The sequence below is a fragment of the Ctenopharyngodon idella genome, chromosome 15 (genome assembly GCF_019924925.1).
Source record: "Ctenopharyngodon idella isolate HZGC_01 chromosome 15, HZGC01, whole genome shotgun sequence".
Taxonomy (NCBI): Eukaryota; Metazoa; Chordata; class Actinopteri; order Cypriniformes; family Xenocyprididae; genus Ctenopharyngodon; species Ctenopharyngodon idella.
The window spans coordinates 13,819,581-13,841,761 of record NC_067234.1 but is presented as its reverse complement, the minus strand read 5'-3'; the positions used below and the strand labels follow the sequence as shown (position 1 = coordinate 13,841,761).

Sequence of the window (22,181 nt, the reverse complement as noted above, 5' to 3'; positions counted from 1 at the left end):
CACACACACTGTATTGTAACGGTGGCGAGCCCAAATAAGATTAAAATTAGCAGTCTTTATGTAGTTCGGGCGCCAGACAAGCTCAATCTTGTCAAATAATAGTTTTGTTGTTGTTGTTGTTGTTGTTTGTTTGTTTGTTTTTCCCGAATAGCTTAATAAACCACCGATTACAAACATAAATCAGAGTCCCACACAAAAAAAGTTCAGTTTCACAGTTGTAATTTCACCAAATTAACAAGAAAGGAAGCAACAAAATAAATTAAAGCAAGTTCAAGTTCAGTTTCATAATTATATTCTCACCATAATCAAGTAGGAATTAAACAAAAACAAGCAAACAAAAAATATTTAAAGCACGTTCAAAAATAGTATTTTCACCAATTTGTTATTTAACATAAAGGATAAAGGAAAACAATAAAGAAAACAAAAATAAAAAAACCGAAATTGCTAATTGCTAATGAGGTAGAAGTATCTTTGATGTTTGAAAAACCTCGGCGGATTCAACACTTCATTTCTCAGAAGAGCGAGAGAAATAACAGGAAGCCAAAGAAAAACACATAAAACAATTCAAAAGATCTTCCTTCACACCAGTATTACGTGAAAAAAAAAAAAACTTCTATATTTGCATTAAACACAACAATCATAAAATGTCTTGTGAATTTGCGTGCGTGATTGTTTATGTTTGCGTTTGTGAGGCGAAACGGTGTGTGTGTGTGTGATCTGTGTGCGTATAGGAAATGAGCACTGAGCTCTGGCTGATGATGGCAGGAGGGGGAAATGTTTTTTGTTTTGTTTTTTTTTATCAGAAGGAATTGTTTAAGGGCTGTAGTAAAACAGGAATTCACCTGAACAGCTCACTCGCACTCGTCAGCCAAAAAGACAAATTTGCTCTGCAGCCAGCGTCCAAAGGTGCGACAAGCGGCACTTCGGTGATCGCCCCGGCAACTCGTGTCCACTTTAGCGGTCCCGCCTGGCCCAAACACAGCAGCGATATCAGTCTCGACAACTAGGCGGTTGTCTCAGGTAACCTACTTCTCTTTTTCTTTTACCTCCTATTTTTCCCACTTACAACTCCTGATTATATACGCATTTCCTTACGCATTTCCTACTTCCGGATAATTTCATTTCCTCCTCCATCCGGCCACATAGCATTAAAAAAAACCATCTGTTTTCCCGTACTGCCACAGTATGTGTGTGTTATATGACCAGCACACACAGGTGCTGGTCATATAATTAGAATATCATCAAAAAGTTTATTTATTTCACTAATTCCATTCAAAAAGTGAAACTTGTATATTATATTCATTCATTACACACAGACTGATATATTTCAAATGTTTATTTCTTTTAATTTTGATGATTATAACGGACAACTGAGGAAAATCCCAAATTCAGTATCTCAGAAAATTAGAGTATTACTTAAGACCAATACAAAGAAAGGATTTTTAGAAATCTTGGCCAACTGAAAAGTATGAACATGAAAAGTATGAGCATGTACAGCACTCAATACTTAGTTGGGGCTCTTTTTGCCTGAATTACTGCAGCAATGCAGCGTGGCATGGAGTCGATCAGTCTGTGGCACTGCTCAGGTGTTATAAGAGCCCAGGTTGCTCTGATAGTGGCCTTCAGCTCTTCTGCATTGTTGGGTCTGGCATATCGCATCTTCCTCTTCACAATACCCCATAGATTTTCTATGGGGTTAAGGTCAGGCGAGTTTGCTGGCCAATTAAGAACAGGGATACCATGGTCCTTAAACCAGGTACTGGTAGCTTTGGCACTGTGTGCAGGTGCCAAATCCTGTTGGAAAATGAAATCTGCATCTCCATAAAGTTGGTCAGCAGCAGGAAGCATGAAGTGCTCTAAAACGTCCTGGTATACGGCTGCGTTGACCTTGGACCTCAGAAAACACAGTGGACCAACACCAGCAGATGACATGGCACCCCAAACCATCACTGACTGTGGAAACTTTACACTGGACCTCAAGCAACGTGGATTGTGTGCCTCTCCTCTCTTCTTCCAGACTCTGGGACCCTGATTTCCAAAGGAAATGCAAAATTTACTTTCATCAGAGAACATAACTTTGGACCACTCAGCAGCAGTCCAGTCCTTTTCGTCTTTAGCCCAGGCAAGACGCTTCTGACGCTGTCTGTTGTTCAAGAGTGGCTTGACACAAGGAATGCGACAGCTGAAACCCATGTCTTGCATACGTCTGTGCGTAGTGGTTCTTGAAGCACTGACTCCAGCTGCAGTCCACTCTTTGTGAATCTCCCCCACATTTTTGAATGGGTTTTGTTTCACAATCCTCTCCAGTGTGCGGTTATCCCTATTGCTTGTACACTTTTTTTCTACCACATCTTTTCCTTCCCTTCGCCTCTCTATTAATGTGCTTGGACACAGAGCTCTGTGAACAGCCAGCCTCTTTTGCAATGACCTTTTGTGTCTTGCCCTCCTTGCGCAAGGTGTCAATGGTCGTCTTTTGGACAACTGTCAAGTCAAGCTTAAACTGTCAGAAAGAAATCTTAATTATGTCAGATAACACTTAAGCAAAACATGGTCAGGTCAAAGTGTCTGAATAATTTTTGGTTCCAAATTTTTATTAATTTTACTGGTAGTCCACTGTATGAAAATTTTTTGGGTATAATATGTCACAGTTTACTTTATTTTGCTATCCTCACTTACATAAATGAACTATAGTGTCCTGCACCCACTAGTAAAAAATCAAAAATGTCTGAATAATTTTTGGTTTGACTGTAATATATATTACTTTGTGTATATATGTACTGTAAGCGTGTATATATATATAATTTATTTTTCTTAAATATAATTATTATATTGCTACACTGCTTATGACCTGCATTATTTTTTCAATAATATTATTGAAATTATATTTTTTCCATTAAAAGATAAATTAAAACAAATGCTGACTAGTTACATTCCCTAAATCACACTTTCCTATATACACTGATGCAAATTTCAACCTGTATATTAAAAAAAAAGAAGAGAAATTTAGTTTACACAACGGACAAGTTAACCTTTTGGTTTTTTACTTATATAATTTATTTGCTATATTTCCTCTGTGCATTCAGCAAATCAGCCCAAGTTATTAAATTGGTGATCACTCACTGATAATCATGACCATGTTGGTCAATGACCAGGCTACTGACACATTCCACACTTCATGTAGCATTCAAGAAAATCAGTCAAACGCATCCAAGTTGTCGCTTATATTGGACCTTCAACAGGCCAACAACAAGCCCATATTAACCAATACACAACATTTGTCATTTAAAGTACATGCAGCTGTCTCAACTTACTCTCAAACATTTGATTAAGATTGTCCAGACACCGGGTTTGGCATTGTGATGTCCGGCAGCAGATGACAGCTCGTAATGATGTCAATCTTCTCAGACACTGACTTCAGGTCCTCTAGTATGAGTCTAATGCTGTGGGACGCATTGATGATGCTTGTCTGAGAGTTGTTCAGATGAGTGGTGGCCTGTCTTATGTCCCTCGCAGCGTTCTGATACACCTGTTTCAGGCTTTGATTGACATCAGCGCACAATCTTGCATTGCTCTCCTGCAGTTTCTGCTGGAGTAATGTGTTAAAACGACCTGAATCAGGTCTGGACACAGGCGACGAACTGTCCTCCTGTCCGCACACTGTCGCAGGTGTGTTTCTGATCACGATGAGCGGAGGAAGATCTTTGCGGAGCATCTGTTGTTGGCTTTCAGAGGCCAGTCTGCGCGCTCTCTCCTCCTCATCCTCGCTGTCGGTCTCGGGCGCCTCTCCTGCCACCTTCATCCCTGATGATGATGATGATGATGATAACGCATGGACAGGAGGGGCAGAGGTGATGTACACTTCATCATCCGAATCAGTTTCTGATGCTTCTCCCTGTACCACGATTTGAAATTTGTTGCTTGCCATTATTGCACACCTGGAACATACATTTAAATCAGTTGATTACTCAATAAGCTTTACAAAAAAGTATTTTACCATGGTATAATATGGTGTCAGTGTACATTATATACATACCATGACATTGAATGATTACCATTTCATATACTTTATAGGCCTACATTTACATTGTATTTACTTCAAGATACTTTTACATTTTAAATTCATTTACATGCTACTTCTACTTCAGGTGCTTAAAGAAATATCATAGCACTTCCATGACAAATGCCCATAAATGCTATTTAGGGTATTAATTATTACAATACGCATTTACGTTTTGCTGTAACATGCTATAACACTTTTTAGTTAAAGGATTAATTCACTTTAAAATGAAAATTATCCCATGATTTACTCACCCTCAAGCCATCCTATGTGTATATGACTGCTTCTTTCTGATGAACACAATCGGAGATATATTAATAAATATCCTGATGCATCCGAGCTTTATAATGGCAGTAAGCATTACCAAACGAGTATGAGCTGAAGAAAGTGCATCCATCCACCATAAACATATTCCACACGTCTCCGAGGGGTTAATAAAGGCCTTCTGAAGCGATTTCTATCAATTTTCTTTCAAATGTGGCGGGTCGTGACGTAGCCTTTGTCGTAAACATTTAGGATAGAAAGGCTCAACAGCCAACAAACCCAGGTAAGTTCATAAATTCATAGGGTATGTCAGGTTTTTATGATTAGCAAACTTAGTTGGACAATTTCATTCATGACCAACTTTATAAATTAGCCTACTAGTCAGCTGATGTTTTACATCATGTTATATTAATATGCAAATGAAACACTAAACAGATCTAACTCTGAAATGGCAGTTTATTATTGAGTCATCAAGAATTTACAAACAATGCGAAATCTACATTAATTACATTGGTTGATTAATGTTACAATCTTCTGCAAGCGTTATATCGAATTCTGCATAACGTCACATGCCAAGAATTGCATGCACCTCCAAGTACTGTTTAAAAACGATATAATATTCTTTGTGGGGTTCATTAATGGTGATAAATAATTCAGCAGAACAGATGTTGTAAGCTACCGGCAGAGATTGGCATCCACCTCTTTTCTCAGCATTTAATGACTGTTACCTCCTGTGAGGTGCATGCAGAACTCGCCATAATGGGACGTTCTAAAACGTTTAACGTGAAAACCAAACTTAGTAAACACAAGGGGTGGGACGGTTCAGATTTCACACGGTTTGGTTTGTATCACGGTTTTAGTGTCACGGTTTCGGTACAGTTCGGTATGTGCTACGTTCAGTAAAAAAAAATTAGGACAATTGTCAAATAAAGATAAAGAAAAACAAATAATCTAACAACAAGAAACAGCACAAATAAATACATGAGAGCTAAGATACAAATAAAATAAATTACCTGTTCTACTTACGCAACGAACGCAGCGGCAGCTACATTTTTTTCGTAAGTAGAATAGGGAAGGCGTAGGACATACAGCGTAAGCTTTTTGAAGAATACGAAAGTGCGGTTTTGGCGGAGGCACTTGGAAGGCGATCATTTGTTTTTATAAAGCATATACATTTACATTTTTTTAGAAAATGACCGATCGTTTCGCTAGATAAGACCCTTATTCCTCGTCTGGTATCGTTTAAAGCCCTTTGAAGCTGCACTGAAACTATAATTTTGACCTTCAACCGTCTGGAGGCCATTGAAGTCCACTATAAGGAGAATAATCCTGGAATGTTTTCATCAAAAACCTTCATTTCTTTTTGACTGAAGAAAGAAAGACATGAACATCTTGGATGACATGGGGGTGAGTAAATTAACAGGAAAATTTTATTTGAAAGTGAACTAATCCTTTAAAACACAGAGAGCAGGAATATTAGACTGCTGTCCCTTTAAGACATAATTCAAAGATCCAGTACACTGATACTGACACACATGCGTTGTCTGTCTCGTTTTTCTCTTAAGACATAACCTACTATGTTTGTTAGGATACTCGCTAAGATGGGCATGTTGACAATTTTTGTGTGAATTTTGTCCGTTTAGGTGCAAGACTTAAAAGAGAATTTGTTGCGCGAGAGTATCTGCGCGCTGTGACGCGGCTCTCCATGCACGCGCTTCGGATGAGTACACACAAATCTCCTCACAGCGCGCGCGAGTTCTCTTTCGCGTCTTACGGGTGAATGTTTAAATTGGCAAGGTTTAAATGAGTTTAGTTTAAACACAGATAGCAACGTGAGATGTTCAGGTCTCACCTGCGCTCTCGCGCTATCGACACCGGGGGATGACGGCGTAAATGACTGCTCATAGAGCATTTGTTTACAAAGAGTGACTGTTTTTCCACGTTTACCGCTGTTGTAACTAGAATGCATATCCATCTACTGAAACATACATTAGCCGAATCCGTTTGTCTGTTTTGCACTTTGTTTTCAACAAACCATACTACAGATGCGTCGTCAGATTTGGGGATGTGCAAGCGCGTGCCGAACCGTGGGTGGAGAACCGAACCGTCCCACCCCTAGTAAACACCATACTAATAAAGCATACTATGTACAGAAAAGCAGATACACGTTTAATTAAACATTTTCCTCCCATAAAGAAAACGCTTAACGTGGCTTAATGTAAGACAGTGACATTAAAAGACCAAACTTAGTAAACACCATACTAATAAAGCATACTATACAGAAAATTGGTTTGTGCAGAATTTGATCTTTTAATATCACTTAGTAGGCTACATTAAGCGACGTTAAGCTTTTTATTTATAACGGTTTTCTATGGGAGGAAAACACAACGTGTAATTGCGTTTATATTCTAGGTTCATGTGTACAAAATAAACAACAGCATGTTAGTACAATAAACAAAAGCACAATCTTCAAACCTTTACAAGGAAATTAAATGAAATTATATAAAAGTAAACAAAAAATAAAGCATCTACAAAATCTTAGAAGGAAAGAGACTCATGCAATTATCTTTGGATAAATATTTTATGGATGATTTTTGTTTTTAAAACAAGTTAAAGAGGGTTTACTGTTATTCCATTTGCAATGTATGTATATGAAATTTACCCATAGTAATAATAACATTTAACATCAATGATATCTTTTTTGAGGGACCATCTACATAAATCAGAACCTGAAATAAATTTAGTAAAGGAATTTCAGTACTAACATTTAGCCATCTATAAAGATCCTGCCAGAACTGCAATGAGACCGGACAAGAAAAAAAATAAATGTTCAATGGTTTCAGGCTCTTCTGAGCAGAATCCACAGAAATCTACTTCAAAACGGAATCTTTTGCGCATCCTGTATTGTTTGTATACAAGAAACACGTCTATAGGGAAGTAGTAGTACATACGTACAATGTAAGCTTTTTGAAGAATACGGAAGGTGGTCTGGCGGAAGCTCGATATTCGACTTCATAACTAAATATGGATGTTTTTTTACACAAACGCATCGCTTCGCTCGAGAAGGGCTTTATTATCCCTCCGGAGGATGGAGACACTTCTTCAGCTCAAACTCATTTGGTATCGCTTCACTGCTATTTTAAAGCTCTGATGCGTCAGGGTATTTATTAATATCTCTACGACTGTGTTCATCAGAAAGAAGAAAGTCATACACACCTAGGATGGCTTGAGGGTGAGTAAAGCTTGGGGTAATTTCATTTGAAAGTGAACCAGTCCTTTAAATAATGAGGATATTGTTTAACGCGTATGTTTTGATATTAATTTTGCACAGTAATTGTATTAAGAAAACCATTCAAATCAAATGTGCTTGTTTTTTCTAACCTGCTGGTGTTTGTATCCACAATCCAAATGTCATAGGATCTGTCACGAGAAAGCAAGCAGGAAGCATCAGAAATAGCTTCAGGAATATAAAATAAAAGTCCATCAGAATCGGAAGTGTATACGAATTCAAAATAAAGGCCCCAAAGAAATATAAACATGCGAAATAAAATAATATAAAATAAAATAAAATAATAAAGTGCCCCCGCCCCTTCCTCCAAAAAGCAGGGGGAAAAAGCATATCCTAAAAAATGGCAAAAGAATTGGAAATATGTGTGAATTCAAAATATAAGCCCTAAAGAGTCCGAAGTTTGTGAGAAATTCTAGTAATCAAAAGTCAGAAGAGAAGTATGCTGCTGAAAGTTTGTCAAATCAATGAATTATAAACAAACACGAATGAATTAAGGAAATAAGCAGTGTATGTGAATGAACAAATGAATGAATGAATAATTAAATAAATAACCATGTAGAATGTATAAGTTAAAATAGGGAGGGTTTGTTTGGCTATTGTATTTTTCATTATCTGGTGAATAACAGTAATGCCAAGAATTAGAGTGTAATCAAAATGATCTATGCAGAACTTTGGTCACTGGTTGCTCATTTACAGCATATACAGACACACGAGCAGAAATTCTCTCACTCAGAGTGAGAGGTGATTAGAGGAAGAGAGGAACAGTATTTCCATGAAAACAGATCTCATACACCTGCAAAGGTAAACAGTGCATGCAAAAATAGTAAAATAAAGTGTTCTTTTTAGAATAACATACTGATTGTGAAGATGGATACTCTGAAACGATGGATGAGGGACTGGAAGTATCCGACATCTCTATTATGCATCTATGGGTTCCTCAGCACAGTAAAGCCCTTAGAACCATTTCTCATTCCATTCCTAACTGGACCAGACAAGAACCTAACCATTGAGCAGGTATAGTGACCTTTTAAAAGATTTAATTATTAACATAATGTTTTTGGATTTCAGAATCTAACTGCATGACTCATGGCATATATCAATCTGAGTTGATCTTAAAGGGATAGTGCACCCAAAAATGAAAATTCTGTCATCTTTTACTCACCGTCATGTCGTTCAAAACCTGGAGGACTTTCAAATGAGGATATTTCTGTCCATACAATGAAAGTCAATGAAAGGACTGATGTTTTGGATCCCATTGATTTTAATTGTATGGATAAAAATAGTTCAAAAACATTCAAAATATCTTCTTTCATGTGCCACAGAAGCAAGAAAGTCACAGATTTAGAATGAGGGTACGTAAATGACAGAATTTTCATTTTTGGGTCAACTATGCCTTTAAATGCTAAATTAATTCCAGAGAAAGCATAACCTTTTTTGGTCAATTATTGTGATTTTGATATAGTTACTGAGTTAGATTTGTGCAGTGAAAAAATAAGCATCTATACTGTTATAAAATGCAGTGAATAGAAAAAATATTTAAAATTATTAGAATTTTTTTTTACTAATATAATTTTATAATATTATTTCTATATTATTATATATATTTTGTCTATTTCTTTAGTAATTATATTAATTATAATCACTTATTTATAAATAATTATAATGCATTTTTGCATTAATCAATTATTGTGATTCTGATATAGTTACTGTTTGATTTGTGCAATAAACATGATCTATACTGCTGTAAAATATGCAGTGGATAGAAATAATATTTAAAAATCTATATTTGGCAAGTTGACATGGCATTTCAAATAGTAACAGCATTGTGACATGCTATATTTAATCTAAAATTATAATTATTTTTATTTACATATTGTATATATTATTATTTGTATAATAATATTATATTTTTTCTTGTACTTTACTAATTATAGTAATTAAAGGTGCAGTGTGTAAATTTTAGCGGCATCTCACGGCAGCTAATTTTACACATTGCACCTTTAATTTTAGGATACATGCAGTTTTTTTTGCTTGAATCAATTGTTGTGATTGTAATAGTTACTTGTTTAGATTTGTGCAATAAATCTTGTTTGTTGATAGTGGTAAGTAGTTGTTTTTTTCCTCAAGGTAACCAATCAGATATTCCCAGTGTGGACGTACTCTTACCTGGCAGTGCTGGTTCCTGTCTTCCTCCTCACCGATTGGCTACGTTACAAACCTGTGGTGGTCTTCCAGTGTTTAGTCCTGTTCGCCACCACGGCAATGATACTGTGGTGTAAGGGTGTACCAGAGATGCAGGCCATGCAGTTTGCATATGGAGTGGTGACGTCATGTGATGTTGCTTACTTCACGTACATCTACAGCATGGTGGAGTTGAAGCACTACCTGAAAGCCACCTCGTACTGCCGGACCGCACAGCTGCTGGGCTACACTGTTGGTTCAGTATTAGGCCAGGTCCTAGTCTCATTTGAACTGATGTCCTACAACAACATTCTAGTGTTTACACTTGTTCTCACCGCCGTTGCGTTGATCACCTCCATTTTTCTTCCAATGCCTAAGATAAGCATGTTCTTTCACCAAAGGAGAAGAGCTAGTGGAGAGACGGATGGTGAAGGGCATGTTTGGACAGTTAAACCTCAGGAACTCAAGGAAGAGTCTATGACAGAGGAGGATCTTCAGAGCAATGGCCAAAAAGATGGCGTGGAGGTGGATGGATCTAGACGGCAGAAGGAAACACTGGAAGGTTCCAGTGATAATACAAGTGCAAAAAGTTCCAAGACAGGTAGGACTAGTGAGTCGAATCTGCCTCATTAGTAAAATCACATGGCTAATAATGTGTGACTGGGGAGGAAGCTAATAGAGCGCTGCAGGAATTAGTCCTGAAACCCAGAAATAAGATGCATTGTTAGACTTTCGGCTCCATTGTCTCAAAGTCGATGTTTTGTTTTGACTGGGTCTTTGGTTAAATGCCTAAAATAAGGTCTGTGGTGAACACAAGAGCAAGATATTTTCATGTTTTTTTTTTCTACGACATAAAATACATCAGTAATACCCCACTCGTTATTTTAGTAAGCTTTTATGCGTCTTAAAAAGGTAGTTGCTAACAAGTGGCTATATGGGACTGCAGAAGTTAAACATAACCCTGAACATAAAAACTCATCTATTCAGTAATCCGCTTTTACAGCATTGTATTTATACTCTTCTTCAGTATTGTGAAACACATGCAAGTGAAACAGATTATCGGAAATGCAAAAAATGAAGGGCGGGATAGTTTAATCCACAAATTGTTGATGGAGGCAGATCTGAATGCAAGTTTGCAGTCATTTGTAAGAAAGATCCGGGGCTTAAGTGGACTAAATGATTGGAGAAGTCCGGCGTTCGAGTGTGTTATTAGTATACTTCTTTTAAAACTAAAAATAAGAAAGTATACTTTCAGTCTACTTTTTATGTACATCTCAGAAATCTACTTAAAATGACACTTAAAGGGTTAGTTCACCCAAAAATGAAAATTCTGTCATTAATTAATCACCCTCATGTCGTTCCACATCCGTAAGACCTTCATTCATCTTCTGAACACAAATTAAGATATTTTTGATGAAGTCTGATAGGTTTCTGTCTCTCCATAAAGATCCAACGCAAGTACCACTTCAAGGTCCAAAGCGACCTTCAAAGCGACGTGAATGCTTTGTTTGCTCAATTTACCACTTTATTTACAAAATAATATTATCCAAAGCATGCATCTTGAAGCTTGAGTTGACGCGCGAACGCAGCACGCATGCGTCTTGAAGCTCTCATGAACATGTTGCAGATCAATATTTTTGTAAGTAAAGTGGTAAATTCCGTGTTTTTTTGTTTTTTTTTAACGCAAACAAAGCACTCGTGTCACTTAATAAAACTGAGTTTAAGCCACTGGAGTCACATTGAGTACTTGTACTAATGATGTCTTCTTTCTACCTTTCTGGAACTTGGAGTGGTAGTTGTGTTGGATCTTTATGGAGAGACAGAAACCTCTCAGACTTCATCAAAAATATCTTAATTTGTGTTCTGAAGATGAACGAAGGTCTTACAGGTGTGGAACGACACGAGGATGAGTAATTAATGACAGAATTTTCATTTTTGGGTGAACTAACCCTTTAAGTATACTTGACTTGTACTGACAGAAAAGTCTAAGTATATTTGGCTTATACTTGTACTCAATTTTTTGAGTGAGATATTTAAAAGTATACATTCTAAGTATATTTGGCTTGTAGTTGTGTTTACTCGCCTAAATACTTTTTTCAAATAGTTTTACATGCTGTCTTATAAACTTACATTGGTTGAAAATATTGATTTACAAAGAAAACAGATATGTTCCTAATTCTGAGTATATGAATTTTTGTGTAGTCCACTGGTAGTGTACATAGAAATTTACTTCAAATCTACTTAAAGTACAATTAAAGGTATTTTTCAAGATACCTTTAACAATAAAAATTAATACCTAAATAGGAACATAGTAGTATACTTAAAGTGCTACACTATAAGCATGATATTAAGTTCACTTAAAGAAAACTTACAAGTATACTTGCAGCATAAAACTACTAAACTAGTCATTTACTGAGAGTATACTTCAGTAAATGCAATAAAACACATTCTCATCCTTTTATAGAGATTGATGAAGATAAGATACTCCAAATTATTAATCAACTGAATAATTCAAGGGCTAAGGATATATTTGGAATGGATACAGCATTCGTAAAAAAAAAAAAAAAAAAAGTGCTTGTTTACTAAAGCCCTTGGTAAATTTGATAAATTTATCTATTAGAGAAAGTAAATTCCACTCAAATTGGAAAACTTCTATTATAACCCCAATTTTTAAGGCAGGATCAGTTGATGAGGTTTAGAATTATAGATCAATTTCTAAAAGTTTGGAAATGTTGGTAGCTGAACAACTTATCAACTATCTAGAAAAAAAAAGATCTACTTCATTCTAAACAGTTTGGTTTTAGGCCTAAGTGTTCAACAGAAATGGCAAACTGTTTTCTCACAGAATTTATAAAGGGAGCTTTAGATAATGGTAATGTGGTAGGCACAGTGTTTTTAGACCTCAAAAAGGCATTTGATACTGTAAATCATGAAAAACTCCTGCATAAATTAAATCTGTTTAGTTTCTCTCAGCAGGCAATAAATTGGTTTAGATCATATCACGAGATCAGTGTTAAAATAAGTAATTCAAGATCATCTTTATGAAACTATGAGATGGGTGTCCCTCGAGGGTCAATTTTAGGTCCACTGTTGTTTTCCTTATATGTCAATGATTTACCAAATTGTTGTAAGGAAACTAAATGTCAATTATGTGCAGATGACACAGCCATTTATGTATCAGCACAGACTCCACGCCTAGCTGCAGATATATTAACAAATGAAATGACTGACGTGTCACAGTGGCTGCAAAACAACTGTTTGACCTTGAATTGTTCAAAAACTGTCTCAATGTGTTTTTCAATTAGAAGGAAGGAAATCTACATTTTCAATTCAAGGTACACTGCTCTGAAACAGCCTGCCAGCTGAACTGAAAATGCAAACAGAGTTGAACTTTTTTCAAAGAAATCTAAAAAAGTGGTTAAAAAAAGCAGGTTTGTGAACACTGATGGTCGTATGCAGTCTGAGCTTTTTTATTATTATTGTTATATTTTTTACTTAGTTTTTTTGTGATTATTGTTTTATTGTTAAAAAAGCCTAACCAGAGACTGGGGCTGCAAATTTGAAAATCTGCTTGAATTTGTAGTCAGTGTTATACTGCATTTTCCCTGTTGAATAAAGTAATAAATAAATAATACTCAAAGTTTACTACTGTTACACTCAAAGTATACTTAAAAGTGTACTTTTATACACTAAAAAGTAGGCCAATTTAATCCCAAGTAGTATTGAAATAGTACACTTACAAGTATACTACTAGTACATTGATATTAGTATACATACTACATGAAGTGTACTAAAAAATATACTTGAACTTTATTTAAAGGTGCAATATGTAAGAATTTTGCAGTAAAATATCCAAAAACCACTAGGCCAGTGTTATATATTTAGTTCACTTGAGTACTTAGAATATCCCAAATGTTTCCAACTATTTGTAAATCATGAGAAAATTGCAAATTTAAACAAGGCTCCGGGACGTGTGAGGAGTCGCCTGTCAGTTGCGTCATACCTGCGTTACCCTCGGTTTCCAGTTTTATTTTGTAGAAACCATGGAAACACCAAAGATGCTTTAATATTTACATGTTTTAATAGACAAGGGAACATCTGTTTTGATATATTTATAGAAAGAAAACGAATTATTGTTATATAGCTCAACACGTTTAGTCTAATTTTCTTGATTTTTTGTGAGTACCATGCTTTACCATGCCTCAGAGAAAAACACTATTTTGTGAAGTAGCTAACATAGCATAATCAGATGCAGCTTTATTTTTAGTAACAGTAATACAGAATTTTCTCCATCATACAATACGTTTTAAAATTAATTGCATGCCATTTATCAACACAAGCCATCCAGCATTTAATATGATATTCTAAAATCGATCTTACTGCAGTGTGTCTCAAACAGTGTCTCACAGCAGCCGCCGAGCGAACGCACAGAGTAACGTTATAACATTTTCACACTCAAATGTATCTAATATGATAAACAGAGCTGTGTTACCTCATACTCATGACCGGAAAAGCGGAAGTGGCGCCGGCGACTGTGGCATAATAAAAGTTCAGCTGCTCGCGGCGTGTGTTGCGCAGTCGCTCCAGCGGCCTCGTTCAGCTCCCACAACACTCGGTCCTGCTCTGCTTCATACTACAATAACGTTAATAATCGCCTCCATGAACATGATTTCTTCCCGAGTCCTATCCCGATTATTTTCCAACGGCTGTGAGGTGAAGACCACATGTCCCAAGATTCCTGTGCTCAAACTTGGCGTCATCAAGCTACGCCTTTGTTTTGAATAGGCCTCTAGCGACCTCTAGTGGACAGAAAATCCTACATATTGCACCTTTAAGTAAAGGCTACTTAAAGGGTTAGTTCACCCAAAAATGAACATTCTGTCATTAATTACTCACCTTCATGTCGTTCCACACCTGTAAGACATTCGTTCATTTTCAGAACACAAATTAAGATATTTTTGATGAAATCCGAGAGGTAAATTACTCCTCCATAAGCAGCAACTTAAACGACACTTTCAAGGTCCAGAAAATTGGTTCAACCTTAATATTATGAAGTGACGAGAATACTTTTTGTGCGCAAAAACAAAACATAAATAATGACTTTATTCAACAATATCTTCTCTTCTGTGTCATTCTCATATGCTTCTTTTACATTCAGCGCTTCCAGGTTCTACGTCAGAACGCCGACTCAGTATTGCCCAACGCTGGTCACGTGAGCAGCACGATGCATGCATATGATGCTGACACACGAGCTGGCCAATACTGGGCCAGCGTTCTGACATAGAACCTGGAAGCGCTAAATTGGCCTAAATTGATCTAGTGGAATTCTGATTGGCCTGATAATATCCCAGGTGGCTGTGGTGATGTTCTGCTCTGGTTGTGGAGGGATTTCCTGCAGTGTTTCTCCTCCCGTACACTGCTTATCTGGTCAGCGTGGTGGGCACTGTCTACCTGCGGCTACAATCAGACAGTGAACTATGTCCAGTCACTGTGGGAGCATGTGGAGCCATCTAATAACTTCACGGTCTACAATGGAGGAGTGGAGGCCCTCTCAAACCTGTTTGGTGAGTAAGGGACACTAATTTGTTATGAACTTAGATAAAGACAGCATTAAACGGAAGCTGTGACAGTCTTTTCTTCCCTATTGTGATGTATATCTGAGTTTATTGGCTTCTCAAACAAGAAAAAATGTAGGCTGGGACTTGATTGGATGGTTGGATAATTGTGATTTGCTATAGATTTCAACAGTGCCCTCCCACTTTTTCAGCGGCGTTGGTTCTGGAAGTATTTTTTCCATTTATTTCTCTTATAGGGATTTCAAAAAAGTCTCCGTTAAAGCTTTATAAGCCATGAACCAATCCAACAAGCTACGAGGTGAATAATAATATTACAAACTTTGATTTGAAACAAAAAAGTATTTAAAAATAAATTAAAATATGCATATACACACCCCTCCAAATCATTGAATTCAGGTGTTCCAATCACTTCCATGGCCACAGGTGTATAAAATCAAGCACTTAGGCATGCAGACTGCTTCTACAAACATTTGTGAAAGAATGGTTCGCTGTCAGGAGCTCAGTGAATTCAAGTGTGGTACCGTGATAGGATGCCACCTGTGCAATAAGTCCATTCGTGAAATTTCCTCACTACTAAATATTCCACGGTCAACTGTTAGTGGTATCATAACAAAGTGGAAGCAATTGGGAACAACAGCAACTCAGCCACAAAGTGGTAGGCCACGTAAAATCACAGAGCAGGGTCAGCGCATGCTGAGGCGCACAGTGCGCAGAAGTCGCCAACTTTCTGCAGTCATTAGCTACAGACCTCCAAACTTCGTGTGGCCTTCAGATTAGCTCAAGAACAGTGCGTAGAGAGCTTCATGGAATGGGTTTCTATGGCCGAGCAGCTGATCCAAGCCTTACATCACCAAGTGCAATGCAAATCGTTGGATGCAGTGGTGTAAAGCACACCGCCACTGGACTCTAGAGCAGTGGAGACGTGTTCTCTGGAGTGATGAATCACGCTTCTCTGTCTGACAATCCAATGAATGAGTCTGGGTTTGGTGGTTGCCAGGAGAACGGTACTTGCCTGACTTCATTTTTGCCAAGTGTAAAGTTTGATGGAGGGGGGATTATGGTGTGGGGTTGTTTTTGAGGGGTTGGGCTTGGCCCCTTAGTTCCAGTGAAAGGAACTCTTAATGCTTCAGCATACCAAGAGACTTTGGACAATTTCATGCTCCCAACTTTGTGGGAACAGTTTGGGGATGACCCCTTCCTGTTCCAACATGACTGCGCACCAGTGCACAAAGCAAGGTCCATAAAGACATGGATGAGCGAGTTTGGTGTGGAGGAACTTGACTGGCCTGCACAGAGTCCTGACCTCAACCCGATAGAACACCTTTGGGATGAATTAGAGCGGAGACTGCGAGCCAGGCCTTCTCGCCAACATCACTGCCTGACCTCACAAATGCGCTTCTAGAAGAATGGCCAAAAATTCCCATAAACACACTCCTAAACCTTGTGGAAAGCCTTCCCAGAAGAGTTGAGGCTGTTATAGCTGCAAAGGGTGGGCCAACTCCATATTAAACCCTACGGATTAAGAATGGGATGTCATTAAAGTTCAAAAATTTTGGCTATATAGCGTATATTGAAATATTTAAATTTTTAAGAGCGTAAGGAGACCGTCTCGATTATGTCATTTGCAATGCTTCATGGGAGTAGGCGGGGCTAACGAGATCTTTTGGTGCGGTTTGCTTCTTTCGACACTGATTGGTGGAATTTTCTGTACAGCATCATGGGTAATGTAGTGTTTCACCACAAATTCCGCTGTTAAACACCATTATTTTAAAAGTAAGTTGAAATAATGCAAGCTGACGGCTTCAACAGAAGCAAATGCTATCAATTAACAACCTCGTAGCTTACAGTAAGGCTGTCTTTAAAATTTTATAAGTTATTTTGAATTTCTCAGAGAAACAGTAAATGTGACCTCCCCATATCCTGGCCATCACTGCACCACAGGGGCGGCGGCGGCGTATGGTATCGGGTTTTCATCTGCAGACTGGTCTCGCTGGGGTGAGATGGCTCTGGGTGTGCTCTCTGCCCTGGAGGGCGGTGCTCTCTTTTCAATGGTCTTCAGCGCCAACATCTGGGTCTGCTACTGTGGCTACATCATTTTTAAGAGCCTGTACATGCTGCTCATCACCATTGCCATGTAAGTCCTGTTCAAAATATGTGACTTATTACATAAGCGCCTGCTTACTGCTCAGATGATGTTTATTTCTTAGTAAGTTAAATGTCATCATGAACCAAATTTTGCTGAATATAATCTATCCCTGCTCCAAACTAATGGCATAGTTACATGATATACATTCAGAAATGTGTACATTATCTTATCTGACCACTTGCTCTTTCACCTTAATTGGTGCAGTGGTAAAGATTTTGGACCTGTAATGCTGACAGTCAGATTTCAGATCCAGTAGCGTGTTTACCCACCACCCAAAGCACGCAATTGCGTGGGGCCCCGCCGGCTTGGGGGGCCCCCATGATTTCTCCCGAGGGGGAACCCTAGGTGGTGTAGTCTACGTGATATGCAGGTATATGCCGTATACCCACTAGGAAATGTCAAGGATTTGCATATACCCGCTTTAAAAAGCACAAGAAAATGGATTTGGCGCTCTTTAATGTGCCGTGACAGATCGTAACGCCTCAGTTCTAGAAGAAGCGGCAGCCTGACGCGCACGTGAACTGATCCTCTCCTCCGCTTTAATACCAGTTACAGTGCGAAATAAACATGAATGAACTAAAGGTATGTTAAAAGATACAGAACAACTTACCAAAATCCATATGATGTCTCATGTAATCGCGCTCAATCATTGTTTCAACCATGGAAAGACATTACTAAAATATCTTGTAATAAACAAACGTAACGTCACATTTACCTCAGAACAAACATATTCATCATGACCATAAACTCGTTAGTCAGCTAGAAAAATGAACTCTAGAGAGGAGCATTTAGCTTAATAGCCTATATGCACCATATTACATATTAATTATAATTTTTAATGTTCTTTAATAGCCTATATAATGCATGTTTGAAAAAATCCATCAAGTTGACAGCCACCATTTAAATGTTTATATTTCAAAAAAAAATTGGAGTAGAAATAATTTTAAAGTTAGTAGGCCTATTATAACTTTGTTATTATAAAAATGTCCTAATTTAAGTTTGTATACAAATAGGCCTAAGTTAATTTTAACCTACAATATTAATGTAGTATCAACTGATCCATGTATATTTTACAGCATTAGTTGATTTTTTTTTCTTGAGAAAATTTGCCATGTACTGTACCTGATTTACAGTATATCCAAAATAACTGATGCTGAATCGAATTGCAAGCTTGTGAATCAAAATGCATAACTATCATGACAGACTGGCAGGAAATGATGCAAAACAGAAAACAAAGTCCAAACAGGGTGATATTGTGATATACTGATAAGCCTAATCTTTCCATTATTGTTAATAATAATTGCAAACTGCACTCTTAAATGTGCATTGAAACTTGCCAGCTGATAAACCCCCGGGAACGCGATCACGGGGCCCCCTCCCGGAGATTTGCTTAGGGTCCCCAATAACCTAAACACGGCACGGTTCAGATCCATTTGTTTTAGTTGAAACCTAATGATGTAAAGCATTATAAACCTTATATTCAGTAGATGCAATAAAAAAGCACATATTTCAAAGGGTAAGAGGGCAGAAAAATGCTTAGTAATGGTAATAAAGGTGGGTGGGCGGGCATGGGAGCACCAATAATCCTCTCAACAGTCTGAACCGTCCTCTGTAGCCTTCTGATATAGCTGAGCCAAACCAGACAGTTATTGAAGTTCAGAGGACAGACTCAATGACTGCTGAGTAGAACTGCATCAGCAGCTCCTGTGGCAAGTTGAACTTCCTCAGCTCGTTCCTCTGCTGGCCCTTTTCACAGTGGAGTCAATGTGATTGTCCCACTTCAGGCCCTGAGAGATGGTGGTGCCCAGGAACCTGAATGACTCCATTGTTGCCACAGTGCTGTTCATGGTAGTGAGTGGGGGAAGTGCTGGGGGGTTTCTCCTGAAGTCCACTGTCATTTCTTATTCTTCAGATTCTTATGACTGCTCCAGAATGCAAGATGCTCAACCTCCTGCCTATATGCAGACTCGTCACCGTTGTGTATGAGGCTGATGATGGTAGTGTCATCTGCAAACTTCAGGAGTTTGACAGAGGGGTCTTTGGCAGTGCAGTCGTTTGTATACAGGGAAAAGAGCAATGGGGAGAGCACACATCTCTGGGGGGCGCTAGTACTGATTATGCAGGTGTTAGATGTGAATTTCCCCAGTCTCACTGGCTGTTGCCGATCCACTGACAGGTAGATGTAAGCACAGAGAACTGGGTTAATTTAATCTGGAAGTATTGAAAGCCGAACTGAAGTCCACAAACAGGATCCTCACACAAGTCCCTGGTTTGTCCAGATGTTGCAGGATATAATACAGTCCCATGTTGACTGCATCATCCACTGACTTGTTTGCTCCATAAGCAAACTGCAGGGGGTCTGGAAAGAGTCCTGTGATGTCCTTCAGGTAAGCCCGGTCTCTCAAATGACTTCATGACCACAGATGTTAGAGCAACAGGTCTGTAGTCACTAAGTCCTGTGATTTTTTTTTGGGATGGGGATGATGGAGCATTTGAAGCAGGGACTTCGCATAGCTCCAGTGATTTGATAAAGATCTGTCACTGTGAGAAGATGAAGGCCAGCTGGTCAGTACAGGTTTTTAGACACCGTCGGTGAACCAACTGGGTCTGGTGCTTTCCTTGTCTTCTGTTTCCTGAAGACCCGACACCCATCCTTTTTACAGACCCGTGCAGAAGGGGGGAGAGTGGGGTTGCTGGAGGGGTTGATCAGCGTTGCCAGGTTTGTGTAACAAAAACAGCCCAATTGCATTCTGAGGGGTAAAAATCCTCCGCGGTCCTTGGGTGGTTTGCTTCAACCTGTGGACTAAAAAAACAACCCGCGGTAACAGTGTAAAAGTAGCCCAGTTCTGTGGGAAAACCGCGGACTTGGCAACACTGATGTTGATGGTTGTGCAGATAGACCATCAGAGTGGGTGTGGGGTGCGACACTGAGAGTTTAAAATCTACAGTAAAACTCGGCCTGACGAAGCTGAATTTCGCTTTGAACCATGTTTGTCGTTGTTGTATGTTAAATAAGTCCTAGTAAGAATGCACATATCCTCACAGAAACTGATGCATGATGTGACAGAATCTGTGAGCTCATCCAGATCCACAACTTTTCTAGTCAAATAATTAATTTTTTTGTTTATAGAGATTGCACACAGAAAGAGCAATGTCTAGAGTCTAGACAATTAAAAACTTTAGAACAGACTTCTTAAAATTACAATTATAAAATTCCCTAATATTTATCAGTTTTCATCGACTGTGACAACCCTGTAAATTTCAGTGCTACTTACCATAGGGTAGGAAGCAGCAGGAAGAAAAGAAAACACATCTACTCTAAAATCAACTCTTCATTAAGGTAATGAATGCACCATTATATCCATGTCCATGTTTCATAGGTTCCAGATAGCAGCTGGGTTGAACATGGAGCGTTATGCCCTTGTGTTCGGAGCCAACACCTTCGGTGCTCTGGTCCTCCAGACAATCATCACCTCGGTGGTGGTGGATAGCAGTGGGCTTGGTGTGGATATTGTCACACAGGTGAGGTTACACTCTTTATATGGTAAACAACAGCATGACACAGATGCTAAATTTCTATTGGATACAAAACAATAGGGCATTCTTAACTTCATAGTTTTAAAAGTCCATTCAGACACACAATGCTAGAACCTTTATGTACATTAAGTAAAAATTATGTAAACAGCGTTCGTCCAATCAGTGATCCTGACAACGCAAATATGCAAATAAGAATGTTGACCCGGGGTTTATGAATGTACAGTGTGAAACAGCAGCTTATGAATACCCAGAATTAACTGGTAACCCCGGGTAAATTATGAATGTGAAACTAAAAATGTGACAGAACAGTGTTTGCATTCAGACTGTCGTTGTGTTACTTGTCTTATAGTTTACTGTCTACGGGGGATATTTTTCTGTTATTGCCATCGTTTTCTTCTTGAGGGGTTTGTATATAATGTGCCAAAAACCTGAGCTGGAAACACCAAGAGAGAATCCAGAAGAAACTTTAAAGGAAGAAGATGATGCTCAAATCACCACTGAAACAAAATTCTGAACAAAAGGAACAGGAAGTGCTCAGGGTTCCCACTCTAAGCCAAATGTCAAATTCCCTGACTTTTTTCTGACTTTCACTGACTAAAAAGCTGAATTTCCATGACCTATAATGAATGGAAAAACAGGCCGCTGTTGTGCTGAGCACTGAGCAGACTAAAATCCATCCATTTGCCAGCTTTATTTACTTGTTCACAGACATTTTAGTACAAACTAAGTTAAACACTCATACACACTACTTTTTTTTTTTTGCGCTTTTACCCGTTAAATGCACTTTGATATTTTTCTGTACTATTTCTACAGAAATTAATTTATAGTTTTTATGCTTTTTTAAGGGATTAAACGCTCTAGAGGATTTTCTGTTTCTCATCAAGTTCATCATTAAGTCTTTTGATTTCTTCACATTTAGTTTTTGCAGTCGGTCTTAGACTGTTTGACACTAGGCTATTTCTGTAAATGGTTATGATTATTTAAGTCTGAAATAAATAATAATTATTAAATAATTAAGTCCCATAATATTTTTCCTTAAGACGTAGTGGTAGTTTATCCAATGTGTATTTATTAATTTATTCATATTTATTCATTCTACCATGGTGAATAAACGAAGGTAACGGCTACGCA

At 38.1% G+C, this 22,181-nt stretch overlaps 2 protein-coding genes across 7 annotated transcripts; one reads left to right on the top strand and one right to left on the bottom strand.

Annotated features, from left to right (window-relative positions):
* The first annotated feature begins 115 nt into the window (after positions 1-115).
* Positions 116-22,063, top strand: slc19a3a (solute carrier family 19 member 3a). 2 transcript variants are annotated; one of them, XM_051863614.1, is made up of 7 exons: positions 116-1,020; positions 8,457-8,624; positions 9,738-10,392; positions 15,143-15,355; positions 17,309-17,501; positions 20,894-21,035; positions 21,400-22,063. In XM_051863614.1, exons 2-7 carry the CDS (start codon positions 8,478-8,480, stop codon positions 21,562-21,564), a joined length of 1,515 nt encoding a protein of 504 aa, XP_051719574.1. In that variant the 5' UTR covers positions 116-1,020; positions 8,457-8,477; the 3' UTR covers positions 21,565-22,063. The 2 variants fall into 2 exon arrangements, with proteins under 2 accessions (XP_051719574.1, XP_051719573.1); XM_051863613.1 differs by lacking the exon at positions 116-1,020 and adding an exon at positions 6,673-7,553.
* Positions 1,322-7,863, bottom strand: bloc1s3 (biogenesis of lysosomal organelles complex-1, subunit 3). Of its 5 annotated transcripts, XM_051863623.1 has the most exons (3): positions 7,703-7,863; positions 3,312-3,935; positions 1,322-2,028 (listed from the first exon to the last, which is right to left on the bottom strand). In XM_051863623.1, exons 1-2 carry the CDS (start codon positions 7,858-7,860, stop codon positions 3,326-3,328), a joined length of 768 nt encoding a protein of 255 aa, XP_051719583.1. In that variant the 5' UTR covers positions 7,861-7,863; the 3' UTR covers positions 1,322-2,028; positions 3,312-3,325. The 5 variants fall into 5 exon arrangements, with proteins under 5 accessions (XP_051719583.1, XP_051719582.1, XP_051719586.1 ...); XM_051863622.1 differs by having other exon boundaries at positions 1,322-3,935; XM_051863626.1 differs by having other exon boundaries at positions 1,322-3,935; positions 7,538-7,711.
* Positions 22,064-22,181: the final 118 nt, after the last annotated feature.

Excerpts from the sequence above, each read along its gene's own strand:
- bloc1s3 (XM_051863622.1), bottom strand. The coding sequence starts at position 7,860 with ATGTTTATATTTCTTTGGGGCCTTTATTTTGAATTCGTATACACTTCC. Across the intron at positions 3,936-7,702 it reads GTGGATACAAACACCAGCAG|GTGTGCAATAATGGCAAGCA; the intron begins GTTAGAAAAAAC and ends TGTATGTTCCAG.
- slc19a3a (XM_051863614.1), top strand. The coding sequence starts at position 8,478 with ATGGATACTCTGAAACGATGGATGAGGGACTGGAAGTATCCGACATCT. Across the intron at positions 8,625-9,737 it reads AGAACCTAACCATTGAGCAG|GTAACCAATCAGATATTCCC; the intron begins GTATAGTGACCT and ends TTTTTCCTCAAG. Across the intron at positions 17,502-20,893 it reads CTGCTCATCACCATTGCCAT|GTTCCAGATAGCAGCTGGGT; the intron begins GTAAGTCCTGTT and ends CATGTTTCATAG.